Raw genomic sequence first — 16,377 nt, 5'->3', positions numbered from 1 at the left:
CCCGAAATGTCAAGTCCCCTGCTTCTCGGATGCTGCCTGACCTGCTGTGCATTTCCAGCACCACACTTTTCAACACTGACTCTCCAGCATCTGCAGTCCTCACTTTCTCACTATTCCCCAATTGAACCATGTTGTAATCAAAGAAAACAAAATTCAAAACGTCTATTAGAACCTTCATCATATGAAAACATTCCCGCTCAACAAACCCATCTGACACATTTAAATGGTCTCAAGTTCTCAATTGCTTATAAAGAATAAATAGTTGCATCCATAACCCCACTCAAAAGACAACTGATCTCTTAATAACCTCTATGGACTGTCAATTAAACTATGAATTAATAATCCCGTAGTGAGATAGATTATGTATAGCAGGCAACCATTAAACAAGAAATAAGAACTATCCTTAGGAGGACATGAATACAGCTATTGTAACTAGTAAAACAGTTTTTTTTAAACCTCCCAGTCTTGCAGGCAAACAGTTTACTTATTCTATATGGGGTTGGGCATTTAAATACCTTCACAGTTTGAGAGTTGTATAGATTTCAACTGCCCCCTTCATGAGCACTTACAATAAGATTTACAATATTTTAGTATAACACCTCAACTCCAGAGAAAATGGAGTCTATTTGAACTCAGAACTAACATTAACAGTGCAAAACATGTGCAATTACTGAACTGGATTTGAAGATCATGGAAAGCACCTGGAGGTTTATCAAGTTTTGAATAGTTCCTTACCAGTGGACTGGGAATGCTTGAAACGCTTCTCTATACATTGGCGAAATGAATCCAGCATGAATGAATGGAACAATACAATCCTTATCAAAGAGAGTGAAGGTTGAACAAAGTCCACCACATAATCACTTATTGCATCCAGCAGTGCATTGGCAATATCTTGAGGATTCAGTTTTGCTTCACCTGTGCATAAAGGCAGAGGTTTGTCTGGTTAAATAGATTGCAGTCGGGAAGTTCAACAATAGACAACCGTAAGGTTATAAAAAAATCTATTAACATCTTAGAACATAGAACATAGAACAATTCAGTGCAGAACAGGCCCTTCAGCCCTCAATGTTGTGCCGACCTGTGAACTATTCTCAACTCATCCCCCTACACTATCCCGAAATCATCCATGTGCTTATCTTGATTCACAGGATGTGGGCAAGACTGACTATGCCAATATTTATTGCCCATTAGTTCTTTATCTGATACTTTGCTATCACTTGTTTCAATTACACTGATTACACTTATTTTCAATTATTACTGGAACTGTTCCCCTTTTCCTTCTCCAGAGGGAGCCATCATTTTTTAAAATTCATTCACGGGACATTGGCATCACTGGCTGGGCCAGGATTTATTACCCATTCCTAGTTGGGGATGGAATTAATGACACTGAAGCAATGGTAACGTATCTTCAAGGCAGGGGGCTGAATCGCTTGGAGAGGAACTTGCAGGTTGTGGTGTTCCCATGTATCTGCTTTTCCTTCCAAATGGTTTGGAAGGTACTGTCAAAGGAGCCTTGGATAATTTCTGCAGTGCATCTTGTAGATAGTATACATTGTTGCTATGGAGCATCAGTGGTGGAGGGATTGGATGCTTGTCAATGTGGTTCCAATCAAGCGGGCTACTTTCTCTTCGATTGATCAAGATTGATCACTTCTTGGGTGTTGTTGGAGCTGCACTCATCCAAGAAGTGAGGGGTATTCCATCACACTCCTGACTTTTTCTGCCACTGCCCTAAAGCACAGGGGAGGTCAGCTATGGCCAAATAACAACCTGAGAGGCATTTAACTCAGTCAGGTCTCCCCCAATGAATCACCATTGGTTTTCCACCGGATGGGAATAACCTTGAACTACCTTTTTTTGGTGCCAATATTAAATAAATGCCCTCTAGTTACCAACTTATCAATTAGAAGAAATATTTTTTCTCCTTGTTAGTTGATCCAAATCCTTCATCATTTTTTACATGTCTATCTAATATTTTCTTCATCTTCTTTGCTGCAATGAAATGAGTAGTTGATGGACCAGTGATAGAAAAGACCTGGATATTAGTTGATTGATGTTATTCTATAAAATCTGTCTAAACCATGCAGTTGTTTGGCTCATCTGTTACAATGCTGGCATCTACCTGACAATGTAAAAAATTGTCCAGGTATGTCCTATACACAAAAAGCAGGACCAATCCATCCCAACCGATTACCGCCTAATCAATCTTTGCTCAATCGTCAGTAAGTGATGGAAGGGGTCATCAACAGTACTATCAAGCAGCACCTGCTCAGCAATAACCTACTCAGTTTTGCCCAGTCTGGGTTCTGACACTCGGCTCCTAACCCCATTCCAACCTTGGTTCAGGCATGGAGAAAAGAGCTGAATTCCAGAGGTGAGGTGAGAGTTACAGCCCTTGACATGGTGGCTGCATTCGACCAGGTGTGGCATCAAGGAGCCCTAGCAAATCTGGAATCAATGGGAAATAGCGGGAAAACTCTCTGGTTGGAGCCATGCCTGGCACAAAGGAAGATAGTTGTGGTTGTTGAAGGTCAATCATCTCAGCTCTAGGACATTTCTGCAGGAATTTCTCAGGGTAGTGTCCTAGATGCAATTATCTTCAACTGCTTCATTAATGACCTTTCCTCTACCATAATGTCAGAAGTGGGGATGTTCGCCAATGACTGTACAATGTTCAGCACCATTTGTGACTCCTCATACTGAAGCAGTCCAGGTCCAAATGTAACAAGATCTGCACAATACCCAGGCTTCACGCCACACAAATGCCAGACTATGACCATCTCCAATAAGAGACGATTTAACCCCCAGCCCTTGAAATGCAATGGTGTTACTATCACTGAAACCCCACTGTCAACACCTTTGAGGTTACCAATGATCAGAAACTCAATTGGATTTGCCACATTTTTTTTCCTGGAGCAGCAGGAGACAGAGTGGAGGTGACGTTGGAGACAAGGAGGTTGCCTGGAAGGTAAGGATTTAGTATAAATTTGGGCAGTGGCCAAACCCGAGATACTACGGCTGTGCTAAAGGAGGACACCATGGAGGGCTTGAGCAGTGAGGCATTATGGGTGGAGCTGAGAAAGAAGGGTACAGTTACATTGTTGGGGCTGTATTACAGGCCTCCCAACAGTGAACGTGAGGTAGAAGAACAAATAGGTAAACAGATTATGGAAAGATGTAGAGGCAATAGGGTGGTGATGATGGGAGATTTTAATTTTACCAACATTGACTGGGATACACTTAGTGTCAGAAGTCTGGATGGGTCAGAATTTGTAAGGAGCATCCAGGAAAGTTTTTTAGATTAGATTAGATTACTTACAGTGTGGAAACCGACCCGCCAATGTGCACCCACCCAGACCCATTCCCCTACATTTACCCCTGCACCTAACACTACAGCAATTTAGCATGGCCAATTCATTTAACCTACACATTTTTGGACTGTGGGAGAAAACTGGAGCACCCGGAGGAAACCCACACAGACACGGGGAGAATGTGCAAACTCCACACAGACAGTTGCCTGAGGCAGGAATTGAACCCCGGTCTCTGGCGCTGTGAGGCAGCAGTGCTAACCACTGTGCCACCATGCCGCCCAAGCAGTATATCAATAGTCTGGCAAGGAAAGGGACCATATTGGACCTGGTGTTGGGAAATGAGCCAGGCCAGGTGGTAGAAGTTGCAGTGGGGGATCTCTTCGGGAATAGTGACCACAATTCTGTAAGTTTTAGAATATTCGTAGACAAAGATGAGAGTGATCCTAAGGGACAAGTACGAAACTTGGGGCCAAGGCTAATTATATCAAAATTAGGCAGGAGCTGGGAAATGTGGATTGGACGCAGCTATTTGAAGAAAAGTCCACATCTGATATGTGGGATGCTTTCAAAGATAAGTTTAAGATAGTGCAGGATAGGCATATGCCTTTGAAAACAAGGGATAAGAAGGCAAGATTCGTGAACCGTGGATGACAGGAGAAATTGTGCAACTAGCAAAGAGGAAAAGGAAAGCGTACCTAAGGTCCAGGCAGCTCAGAACAGAATGGACCTTGAAGGAATATTGGGAGAATAGGACCAATCTTGAACGAGGAATCAAGCGTGGGACACCATTGTAGAATGCACACCATCAGTGGTTGCATTATGAGGACAAAGGAAGCTAACACTGAGAGGTGCACACATGTCTTGGAGTGTTTAGCTTTAAAAGGTACTAACCACAGACCTATCTATGAGGTGTGAAACCCTGTAATCATTGTACATATCCCTGCAATCTTATGATGCCCAATAAACCTATCTAACCACTGAAAGTGCAAGAGGTAATATGTGACTCAAATTGCAAACAGGGAAGCTGTGTAGAAGGAATGTCTTGCTTGAACCAGCAATTGGCTCATTTTGAAGTATAATTTCAGAATGTGTCATTATCTTTTTTATAGAGAAAACAGAATTTTCATAAAGGCTGAATCTATCTCTCATAGATGTTTCCCTGGGAACTGTCAACACCATTTGGTTGTATGCAAGAACAATATGGGAAGGGGTGTCTTATAAATGACTTGTTGAAATTTCTAGCTAAGAAATATAAACACACAATCAGCAGGAAGCTTTCCTATACTTCTCATTGAATTGTTTCAAGCTCATATTTTATATTGGGGTCTGCAACAGTATCACCCTGAAGTTACTGGATCATCTTATCCTGCATGCTTTCTGTAACATATGAAAGTAAAGGTATTGAAATAACACATACATATTGTTCCAAAACCTACCTGTGCCCAATGCTGGGAAGGACACTGAACTTATTTTTAGGTTTTCGCATTCCTTCAGAACTTTTACTAAAGATCCTTTTGTATTTTGTGCTTTAAGCCAGCCTGCCAAATGTATGATATACTTCACTTGAAGGTTTCCTGCTTTTGTGATTACAACAGTGTCTTCATTTTGGACACCTACAGCAGGAAAAACAATATTTGAAATGAAAGCTGTTACCACTGTCAATAATTTAATAACCAGTTAGTGGCATACAATTAACCTCATGCTATAAATTCAAAAGCTGATTGACACTTTTCCTAAAAGGATGTGATATCCAGAATCTTTCAAATTTGCCACAGGTAAGAATGGCCACTCTGATCCTCGAAAACTCATTTAACTGGAATAACCAGTAGGCAGCATGGTGGCTCAGTGGTTAGCACTGCTGCCTTATAGTTCCCTGGTATCTGGACTCAATTCTACCCACGGGTAACTATCTGCATAGAGTTTGCACATTTTCCCTGCACCTGTGTGGGTTTCCTCTGACAATTCAAAGGTATGCAGATTGGGTAGATTTGCCATGGGATGCAATGTTATAAGGTAGGGGGTAGGATGCTCTTTGGAGGGCTGGTGTGAGATTGATGAGCTAGTGGCTTGCTTCCATACAGTAGTTAGGGATTCTATAGACTCCAAAGCCTCTCTATTCCAACTTGCAATTATTTCATAAATAGAGTGACACTTCAAAGTCTGTGAGAAGATTTGTAGCTCGGGTGCTCGTTGTTGTGGTTCTGTTCGCCGAGCTGGGAATTTGTGTTGCAGACGTTTCGTCCCCTGTCTAGGTGACATCCTCAGTGCTTGGGAGCCTCCTGTGAAGCACTTCTGTGATCTTTCCTCCGGCATTTATAGTGGTTTGTCTCTGCCACTTCCGGTTGTCAGTTCCAGCTGTCACCTAGACTGGTCGTGTCGTTTCATGGCTAGTTGGTGTTCATGTGACACTTATTGCCTTCACTACTTTATCTGGAATCCTTTTCCATTGATCACTATTTGTGTAAAGGAGAACTTTTTGATATCAGTTCCAAATTTGTCTCAGAACAGTTTGAAACTGCCTCTCCTTGTCTTATTCTTGCACATTTATTTTAAGTAGTGTTCCAGAACATGTATTTCCTAATGTCCATCCAGTATAGCAACACCTCTACAATGTAAACAGGAAAAGACAGGGTGGATAAAGAGAAACTATTTCCACTGGTTGGAAATTCTACAGCTAGGGGCCATAGCCTGAAATAGGGCAGACACTTCAGAAGAGATATGAGGAAGCACTTCCACACACAAAGTAGAGTGGAGGTTAGGAACTCTTCCATAAATGGCAATTGAAACTAGATCAGTTGTTAAATTGAAATCTGAAACAGATATATTTTTGTTAGGCAAAGCTTTTGAGGGATATCGGGCAAAAGCGTGTCAATAGAGTGAGGCCACAGATCAGCCACAATCACAATGGATGGTGGAGCCGAGGGGCTGAATGGCCCACTCCTGTTTCTGTGTCTCCTTCCAAAGTGTCCCAGTTCCATGTCTGACACTTGAAATTAGCCTTGTATCTCCAACCCTTGAATGTAATTCTTGTGCTTTAGCCCAAGCTAACATTATGTTGTTGTATGCCCACAACAGGTGTGCAGATTGATCTTGAGTTCCTCTGACTTATCATGTTGATTTCTCCACTTGCTGCTATTCCTTTGTTTGAAGATGTTTCATTTCTTATTTAGAGTCGTAGAGATGTACAGCACAGAAACAGTCGCTTCAGTTCAACTCTTCCATGCCAACCAGATGTCCTAACTTTATTTAGTCCCATTTGCCAGCATTTGGCTATATCCCTCTAAACCCTTCCTATTCATGCACCCATCCAGATGTCTTTGAAATGTAATTGTACCAGCCTCTACCACCTCTTCTGGCAGCTCATTCCATACACACACTACACTCAGCATGAAAAAGCTGCCCCTTAGGTCCCTACTAAATCTTTCCCCTCTCACTTAAACCTATGCCCTCTAGTTTTGGAGTCCCCCTACCCCAGGGAAAAGACTTTGGCTACTCACCCTATCCATGCCCCTCATGATTTCATAAACATCTGGAAGGTCAATCCTCAAGCTCCAATGCTCCAGGAATAATAGTCCCAGCATTTTCAGCCTCTCCCTACAGCCCAAACCCTCTACCAATTGCAACAGCCTTTCAAATCTTTTCTATGCCCTTTCAGGTTTCACAACATTCTTCCTTTAACAGGGAGATGAAAATTGCATGCAGGATTTTAAAAAGGCTTGACCAATGTCCTGTACAGCTGCAACAAGGGCGGCATGGTGGCTCAGTGGTTAGCACTGCTGTCTCACAGCGCCAGGGACCCGGGTTCAATTCCTGCCTTAGGCAACTGTCTGTGCGGAGTTTGTACATTCTGCCCGTGACTGCGTGGGTTTCCTCCGGGTGCTACGGTTTCCTCCTACAGTCCAAAATTGTGCAGGTTAGATGAATTGGCCACGCTAAATTGCCCGTGGTGTTAGGTGCAGGGCTAAATGTAAGGGAATGGATTGCTCTTCGGAGGGTCGGCATGGACTTGTTGGGCCGAAGGGCCTGTTTCCACACTGTAAGTAATTTAATCTAATTAAAAATAGACCTCTGAACACCTATGCTTAGCACATTGACCAACAAAAGCAAGTGTACCAAACGCTTTCTTCACTATCCCATCTACCTGCAACTCCATTTTCAAGGAACTATGAACCTGCACTCCAAGATCTCTTTGTTCAGCAACACTCCCCAGGACCTTACCATTTAAGTGTATAAGTCCTGTCCTAATTTGCCTTTCCAAAATGCAGCATCTCACATTTATCTAAATTAAACTCCATCTGCCACTCTTCGGTTTATTCATCCATCTGATTAAAGTCCTGTTGTACCCTGAGGATAACCTTCTTCACTATATCTCCAATTTTGGTGTCATCTGCAAACCTTATTACCTTTTTTTCTTTCATGAAATGGTGGTCATTGTTACAAGGCCAGTATTTTTTATCCATCTCTAGTTGCCCTTGCTGTAAATAGTTTGTTATGTTCTTTTCAGGGGGAGTTAAGAGTCAACCATATCATTGTGGATCTCACATAGATCAATCCAGGTATGGGTGGCTGATTAGGTTCCTTAAAGGACATTGGTGAACCAGATTTTTGTATGAGATTGATGGTAATTCACAGTCACCATTACTAAGGCTTGCTTTTAATTCCAGATTTATTTATGAATTGGATTGAAATTCCACCAGCAGCTGTGGTTTTATTTGAATTTGTGTTCCATAGTTTGGGTTTCTAGATTGCTATCCTCAACTTTCAGAACTCTTTTATCTATATCCTTTGCTATTTTATCATCATTAATGGAGTAAACAGGGCTTAATTGTCATATATTTTGTCTAGGCGTCATTTGGTTGTGGTTTGTGGAGGGTTTTTCTCTATGAGCACAAACAAGTTATTTCACAGGATCATCCCAAACTTTGCTCATGAGGTACCTGTCCTGCTCCTATAGGGCCTCTCTCATCCAATGTTTGCCTGACCCTCCCACTTGCCAGAAGTACTCACCACTACTAGGATATCCCAGGATATACTGGGATACTGAGGTGGCGGAACAAGGGTGACAAGATATTATCAGGCCATTTTGAACTGAGGTGGGCAGAAATTTCTTCACTCAAGTAATGGCAAACCTATGGAATGTTCTATCACAAGACTATGATGGTGAAGTTACAGAATATATTTAAGAAAGAAACTGATAATTTTCTAGAAGCTAAAGATTTCAAGGAATATGGGAAGAGAATGGGAGTATGGCATCGAGATAAAGGATCAGCCACAATCATGCAGAATGTTGGAGCAGGCTCGATAAGCCAAGTGGCCTACTCCTGCCCTGGTTTTTAATGTTTCTGTATTACAGCTGAATTAAATTCATTTTAAAACATCTTTTTGTACTTGCTGAATTTTGAGGCTGGTATTAACTTATCTTCTGACAAGTGACTGAAAGACCCATTACCCTTTCAAAAAACCTAACTTCATTCTGAGTTTGCATTCTGTCAGACCGAAAAGGAAGATGCCTTACAGTTACTCACCTAGTTGGCTACATTCATCCACTACTGACTGTCCGGCTGCTTTTAAGATAGCACCACAAACCCCTGTAAGGTAGAAAAGTTAGTTATTGACAGTAAAATGCTATTCCAATCTATCAAAGAGCTCAACTTTTATACTAAAGATATATACGTATACCAGCTTAATCAGATTTACAATGTCAATACATGGGGCAATCACCAGTGTAGCAGAAACAGTAAGTTGTTTGATTGCGATGGATTCAACTTAAACTTGGTTAGAACTAATGTACTGGAAAATCACATAACATTGGGGGAATAGAAGGTTTTAAATTAATAAGGGGTGCATTCAAATAGGGATCATTTCATAAGTCTAAAAAGTCAAACTTGCAGTGTAGTGATTTGGAGAAAAGTTAAGGAGTTTATGCCTGAAATGTATTAATGACTAGGGGGCCACATCAGGGAAATAGAGGAAAAAACTAAAATTAGAAGTGCTTTACGAGAACATATAAAGCATTCGTAACAAGAAGCAGACATCAACAATAGCAACAAGTAATGATACAAAACATAGAGATAAATGGTTTTGATCTAGCAACATTTCCTGATCAAGGATGGGAACTAAATATTTTAAGATACCTGACTTCTAGAGAAAAAGAGATAACATGGAAAAGCAAGTGCAGTTGTCACTATAATAAAAAGTTGCCAGATGACCATAGGGCTGCTTTTGCATTGGATGGAGAGGGGGAGACGACTGGTGGTGGTTTAATCTGAGGATTACCATGTCACAAGTGAAGGTTGAGTTGTGAAGGTGAGATGTTCGTGGATGGTCAGCCCTTATAATAAAGCATGTGTCGAAGGCAATGGTGAGATGGAGCTTAACCCAGAATATTCTTTTACTTCACTTTCCTTGCAAAAGAACAGAAAGACCAAAAGACAACAGAAATGGGAGATGTGATTTGCAGGTACACAACGTCTGCTCTATACACCTGATAAACAGTCAGTGAAGGAAGAGGTAAAATCTTTATTTGCTGTAAATTTATTCACAGTATGAATTATTATAGGTATGCATCTCATAGCTTGGCTTACGCCATGACACTCAGTGCTTCAATCACCCAATCAATGCCCTCCAGCTACACATCCTTCCCCTCTATTGATACAACTAACTGGTTGGGCTCTTGTGACACAGTTGTATATCTCTATCTCTGGGCTGTGAAGGTCTGGGTTCAAGACCCCACCTGTTCCAGAGGTGTATAATAACTCAGATTGATTCAAAAATAAGTAGAGCTAACTGTATGGACTCTTGTGGCACAGTGGTAGTGTCCCTTCCTCTAAAACAGGCGGTCTGGGTTCAAGTCTCACATCTTCCAGGATTGTGAGATAACACCTCTGAACAGATTGAATAGAAATTAAGGGGGATCAAAAAAAGCAACTAACGTTTTGAGGGGTTCTTGTCATGCAATAATTGGAGTCTATGTTTAAATCCCACCTACTCCAGGGGAGTGTAATAGCATCTCTGAACAGATAGATTTTAAAACAAACCCACAATGTAGAAATTGTTAGCACCATATTCTCACCATTCGAGTTGCACTCATCCAGGCAATTGTGGAATATGCCATTATTCTCATGACTTGTGTCTTATTGACAGACACTGGGGAAACAGGAGATGAGTTACCTGTCACAACATCCCTAGCCTCTGACCTGCTCTTGTTGCTGCAGTATTTGTATGGTTAGTCCAGTTCAGTTTCTGGTCAATGGTAGCCCCCCAAACCCCCTCCAAACCCCACCCCTAACCCCAGAATATTGATAGTGGGATTCAGTGCTTTTTAATGCCATTGATTGTCAAAAGATGAGGGTTAGTTTTTTTTCTCATTGGAGATAGAAATGGCTATTGGAGACAGTAAGAACTGCAGATGCTGGAAGCCAGAGTCAATAGATGTGAAGCTGGAAAAGGACAACAGGTTAGACAGCATTCGAGGGGTAGGAAAGTCAAAGTTGTCAGGACAGACAAAGGGTTTTGGCCCGAAACATTGACTGTCCTGCCCTTCAGATGCTGTCTGGCCTTCTGTGCTTTTCCAGCTTCACACCTGTGAAATGGCCATTGCCTGGTACTAGTCTGGCGCAAACATCACTTGCCACTAATCATCCCAAACTTGGATGTTGTCCAAGTCTTGCTGCATATGGACCACTTCAGGATCTGAGGAGTCATGAATGGTACTGAATATCATGCAATCATTAATAAACATCCTCATTTCTGACCTTATTATAGAGTGAAGGGACATTACTGAAGCAACTAAAGATGGTAGGGCCTAAGATGCTATCCTGAGGAACTGAGATGATTTGACCTGGATCTGAGATAATCTTATGCATTGTATTTTTTTTATATGAAGCATCTTGAGATGTTATAGTATGGTAACAGGTAATCAATAATGCAACTAGCAGTTGTCAATAAAAAAGATGTGTGAACAAACATTGGCACTCACCCTTGTTTCGGTTAAGGTTGACATTTGTACAGTTTACAATTGCATCAGTCTGTTCTGCTGTGATGTCACCTTGAGCAGCTACCAATTTTACTTTGCCAATGGTTACTTCTACAGAGTTGAATTTCTGAAATAAAAAATTAGTGAGCATTAAAAATGTTAGAATTAGTTTCTTTCTTTCCATTGTGCTTCTTTCTGACCAACAGAGCCCAAGGATGGGTTTTAACTCTCAAATGGCAAAGATAGGGCTGTCGGGAAATAGTTGATTTTAATGATCTGGCCTCAGTAACTTCCTTACTTCTGGTTACTATGGCGATTAAATCAGGCACACTGCTGTCACTAGAGTCCCTGGGATGGCCCATAATATAAGGAATTTGTGCTAGAGAAGGGAAACTGGCTGAGGGAAAGTAAAGGGTCTAGATTAGAGTGGTGCTGGAAAAGCACAGCAGGTCAGGCAGCATCCAAGGAGCAGGAAAATCGACGTTTTGGGCAAAACCCTTCATCAGGAATGATGGGGCTGAGGGAAAGTAAATGCCAGAGGAAAAGGTCAGAGGAAGATGAGGTCCTGGGACTGTAAAGGAACGCTTCTAACCCTCAATACCTAATATGAAACTGAAATTACTATTAAAAATCCACCTTTCCGTGGCCTCTTGGTCCTGTATCTTGGTCCCTAAGCTTTGCTTGGTGAAGAATCTATCAGAGCTCACCAACACAAGCCTTAGTTTAAAATACCACATTGAGTCCAAATAACCTCATTGGGCTGGGGTAGGTATCCTTGCCAAGTAGGGGCAGGAAGGAAATGTGAAAATTCCACACACTCCATAATCAAAGCTCCTCTTTTGGATTTGATCATAATGCTGCAAAGGGTTATACTAGATATTAAACCCCCACCTACCTGTTGCGATTTTTGTAGCAAGACGTCAGAAAAAATATCATACATGTCAGTTTGGAAGACAACAATGTAAACAAGCTTAATACTGGATGGTTTATTTTGTGACAAATGATTTTCAAATCCAATCAACATGCTTTCCATAGTGTCCCGTGGATTCATTCCTCCCATACCTGCAAAAGGACAATGTCTTAGAAAAATGAAATTAATATGGACCAAAACCAGCGATCAAAATCACTGTTAGTCATGGCTTTGCTCAAAGGATTGAATTTGCCATCAATATTACATTCATTTAAATACTACTTTTGAAAACAGTTTATCTATTACTACTACTGCAATCAATTGCATTTTACTTTTTTAAACAATATTAACTCAGCATAACCCTTTTTTCTGATTTAATGATGTGCAGAAAATAATCAGTCTTACATCCCTTGTCCTCACTGACAGTTATGATTCAGTCTCACTTGTACAGCTCGACGGACCAGTCCAAGTTGTAAGTATGGTAGATTTTCAAATACCAGTGCAGGCACAGTTTGATATTCAGTGTCTCAGAGTGCTTCTCAAGACCCAAGAGTTTCTCAGAGAGTTTGACATTTTCAAAGTCCTATCAGGAGTGGGAAACAGGGAACCTGCATTCTGCCAGTTAATGACCCATTATGCTCCATTAGAAACTGTGGTGTTTGTAAATGCAATATTAAAACTGACTATGAGGAATCTGGTGTGTTAGCTGTTGGCTTCGCTCAAAGACAAAGATATATTCCTCTTAAGGTGACGAGAGGTATTTGATCCTCATTTAATCTGTACTGAAAAGTGCTCATTGCTTCAGTTCAACTCAATCGCCCTGAATTCCAATCATGACTTTCTTACATGCCAGCTGTCACCCTTAGCAAGGTAACAGCAGGTGACAACATAGAATCATAGAATCATAGAGATGTACAGCACAAAAACAGACCCTTCAGTCCAACTCGTCCAGGCAGACTAGATATCTGAACCCAATCTAGTTCTACCTGCCAGCATCCGGCCCATATCCCTCCAAACCCTTCCTATTCATATACCCATCCAAATGCCTCTTAAATGTTGCAATTGTACCAGCTTCCACCACTTCCTCTAGCAGCTCATTCCATACACATCCCACCCTCTGAGTGAAAAAGTTGCCTATCAGGTCTCTTTCATATCTTTCCCCTCTCATCCTAAATCCATGCCCTCTAGTTCTGGACTCCCCCACCCCAGGGTAAATACTTTGTCTATTTATCCTATCCATGCCGTTCATGATTTTATAAACCCTAATAAGGTCCCCTCAGCCTCCGACATTCCAGGGAAAACAGCCCCAGCCTATTCAAGCACTCCCTATAGCTCAAAGCTTCCAACCCTGGCAACATCCCTATAAATCTTTTCTGAACCCTTTCAAGTTTCACAACATCTTTCCGATATGAAGGACACCAGAATTGCATACAATATTCCAACAGTGGCCTAATCAATGTCCTGTACAGCCGCAACATGACCTCCCAACCTATTTGAACACTTTACTGAAGTCCATATAGATCCCATCTACACTCTGCCCACATCAATCTTCGTTGTTACTTCTTCAAAAAACTCAATCAAGTTTGTGAGACATGATTTCCCATGCATAAAGCCATGTTGACTATCCCTAATCAGTCCTTGCCTTTCCAAACACATGTGCTTCCTGTCCCTCAGGATTCCCCCCAACAACTTGCCCATCACCGACGTCGTGCTCACTGGTCTATAGTTCCCTGGCTTGTCCTTACCATCTTTTTTAAACAGTGGCACTACGTTAGCCAACCTCCAGTCTTTGGGCACTTCACCTGTGACTATTGATGATACAAATATCTCAGTATGAGGCCCAGCAATCCCTTCCCTAGCTTCCCACAGAATTCCAGGGTACACCTGATCAAGTCCTGGGGATTTATCCACTTTTATGCATTTCAAGACATCTAGCACTTCCTCCTCTGTGCTATGGATGCCTGCCTTATTCATTGGCAGCTCCCATCTCTTTGAGTCACTTGGTGCTGCAGAGTGGCCACTGAACTTGCTTTCTGTCCAATTAAGGTAGTTGTGCTTTAAGAATATATCACATGAATGATGCAGAGGCAGTGGAGCTTTAGGTGTTAGGCTCCCCATTTTACTTTAGATAACCAGACATATAAGCCACCAGTTATTTAAGACAGATTGCTGGGGGCTATCACGGTATCACAATCAGTGAGACATCAATGTTGGAAGACCTACTGACTGTTTAATACTGAGCAATAAACAGTGAATACTGGACTAGCAGCTCATGACAATGCATTTCATGTAGTGAGCAAGTCATTACAAAATATACTCCGGTATGAAAGATGAATAGAATAAGAAAGTGACATTAGGTAATCAGATACCAAAACAAATAGAGCCATATTGATCACACTATCTATTGATGCTTTGCCTCCTATCTTCACTGGTTTAGTTAATCTCATCAAGGCAGCAGCTGGGGACGCTAACAGTGGTAACAATATCCTTTGGCTGAGGTAACGAAAATTTGCTTATTTTTTGCACCCAATTGGAAATGGGGACAATATTTAGGTTAAAGGAAGTGTGTTAAATTGGGAAAGCATGATGCCTGGCTGTGATATCACTGAAGCTGAATGGCCAGATAATGTTCACTGTCTAGAGACAAACATAAATAGTGATCATGTGGGAGCAGTCCTAGAGACAGAGTGGTCTCAAGAAACTACACCATAACAGCAAGCAACATTATTGGAGAGGAGTGGAGAAGTGTATAAGAATAAATGGACAAAGGATGGAAATATTTATAGTCTGGCAGTAGTTACCTGTTCCTAGAGCAGGGAAAGATACAGTGGTGATCTGATGGTTTTCACATACTTGCAATACTTTTTCTACTGAGGCAGTTATCAATGCTGGACTGCTTTGACCGACCATATGTATGATATAATCACAGGTAAGGTTGCCACCACTGGTAACGACCACACCATCATTAGGCTGAGAACCTAAAAAAAACAAAGATGCAAAGTTTAAAAAGGAGTTAATTTTATATTCTCTACCTATGAAATTCTTATAATGCAAATGCATTCTAACAATTTCTACAACTGCAGGCTCAAAAAATACTTATCCTCCTTTCACGCATGTTTGGTCCCAGACTTGTGTAAGTAGGATTGATTTTATGCACATAATTTGCATGAAACAATTCTCCGCTTACTCTATTTTGCTGCACAAATCACATTGCTATTACGCAAAGTAGTTGCTGTCATTTCAGTCACAAGATCAAATTACCATACTTTGCAGGAGTTCTTTGTAAACAGTCTGTAGAGGTTTCATTGTAATTCATGGTTTAATTTGACTGAACTGCCTTAGTTTTCTTTGTTGTTTGCTGAATAAATAACATTTGTGTTGAATTGTGCCACATTTCCCATGCCACCTTAAATTCATTGGTTTGTACAATGATGTCAATAGGTATTCTGAAAGTTTCATGGTCACAAAATCTCACGACGCAGAGACAGATAGCCAAAGCAATCAGTCTTACTACCTCTCTATATGTAATACAGTAAACCAAAACTGTTGAAGACACTCCAATAGTTCCTAAACCAACTTTTGAATAATCAATCCCAATCTTTGCAAGTTATTAATTTCCAGACACCAGTTTTGTATCTTAAACTAAAGACATTTTGGGTGGAACTGAGAAATAAGAAAGGGATGATCACCTTATTGGCATTGTATTATAGACCCCCTAATAGTCAGAGGGAAATTGAGAAACAAACTTGTAAGGAGATCTCAGCTATCTGTAAGAATAATAGGGTGGTTATGGTAGGGGATTTTAACTTTCCAAATATAGACTGGCACTGCCATATAATTAAGGGTCTAGATGGAGAGGAATTTGTTAAGTGTGTTAACTGATTCAGTATGTGGATGTATGTGGATGTGCCTACTAGAAAAGGTGCAAAACTTGACGTACTCTTGGGAAATAAGGCAGGGCAGGTGACTGAGCTGTCAGTGGGGGAGCAGTTTGGGGCCTGCGATCATAATTCTATTAGATTTAAAATAGTGATGGAAAAGGATAGACCAGATCTAAAAGTTGAAGTTCTGAATTGGAGAAAGGCCAATTTTGATGGTATTAGGCAAAAACGTTCAAAAGCTGATTGGAGGCAGATGTTTGCAGGTAAAGGGACGGCTGGAAAGTGGGAAGCCTTCAGAAA

At 41.1% G+C, this 16,377-nt stretch overlaps 1 protein-coding gene across 4 annotated transcripts in view; it reads right to left on the bottom strand.

Moving 5' to 3' along the window:
* Window positions 1-16,377, bottom strand: part of parp14rs3 (poly(ADP-ribose) polymerase family member 14-related sequence 3) — a 79,135-nt gene that overhangs the window by 18,879 nt on the left and 43,879 nt on the right. For all 4 annotated transcript variants that reach the window (XM_043694150.1, XM_043694151.1, XM_043694152.1 and 1 more), the window contains 6 exons: window positions 14,998-15,174; window positions 12,182-12,348; window positions 11,290-11,413; window positions 8,837-8,899; window positions 4,748-4,924; window positions 736-915 (listed from right to left, as the gene is read on the bottom strand). In XM_043694150.1, the coding sequence (XP_043550085.1) occupies window positions 736-915; window positions 4,748-4,924; window positions 8,837-8,899; window positions 11,290-11,413; window positions 12,182-12,348; window positions 14,998-15,174 (888 nt within the window). The remainder of the gene's footprint in view (window positions 1-735; window positions 916-4,747; window positions 4,925-8,836; window positions 8,900-11,289; window positions 11,414-12,181; window positions 12,349-14,997; window positions 15,175-16,377) is intronic.

Source organism: Chiloscyllium plagiosum, chromosome 7, assembly GCF_004010195.1.
Source record: "Chiloscyllium plagiosum isolate BGI_BamShark_2017 chromosome 7, ASM401019v2, whole genome shotgun sequence".
NCBI classification, from domain to species: domain Eukaryota; kingdom Metazoa; phylum Chordata; class Chondrichthyes; order Orectolobiformes; family Hemiscylliidae; genus Chiloscyllium; species Chiloscyllium plagiosum.
This window is presented reverse-complemented; position numbering and strand designations above follow the sequence as displayed.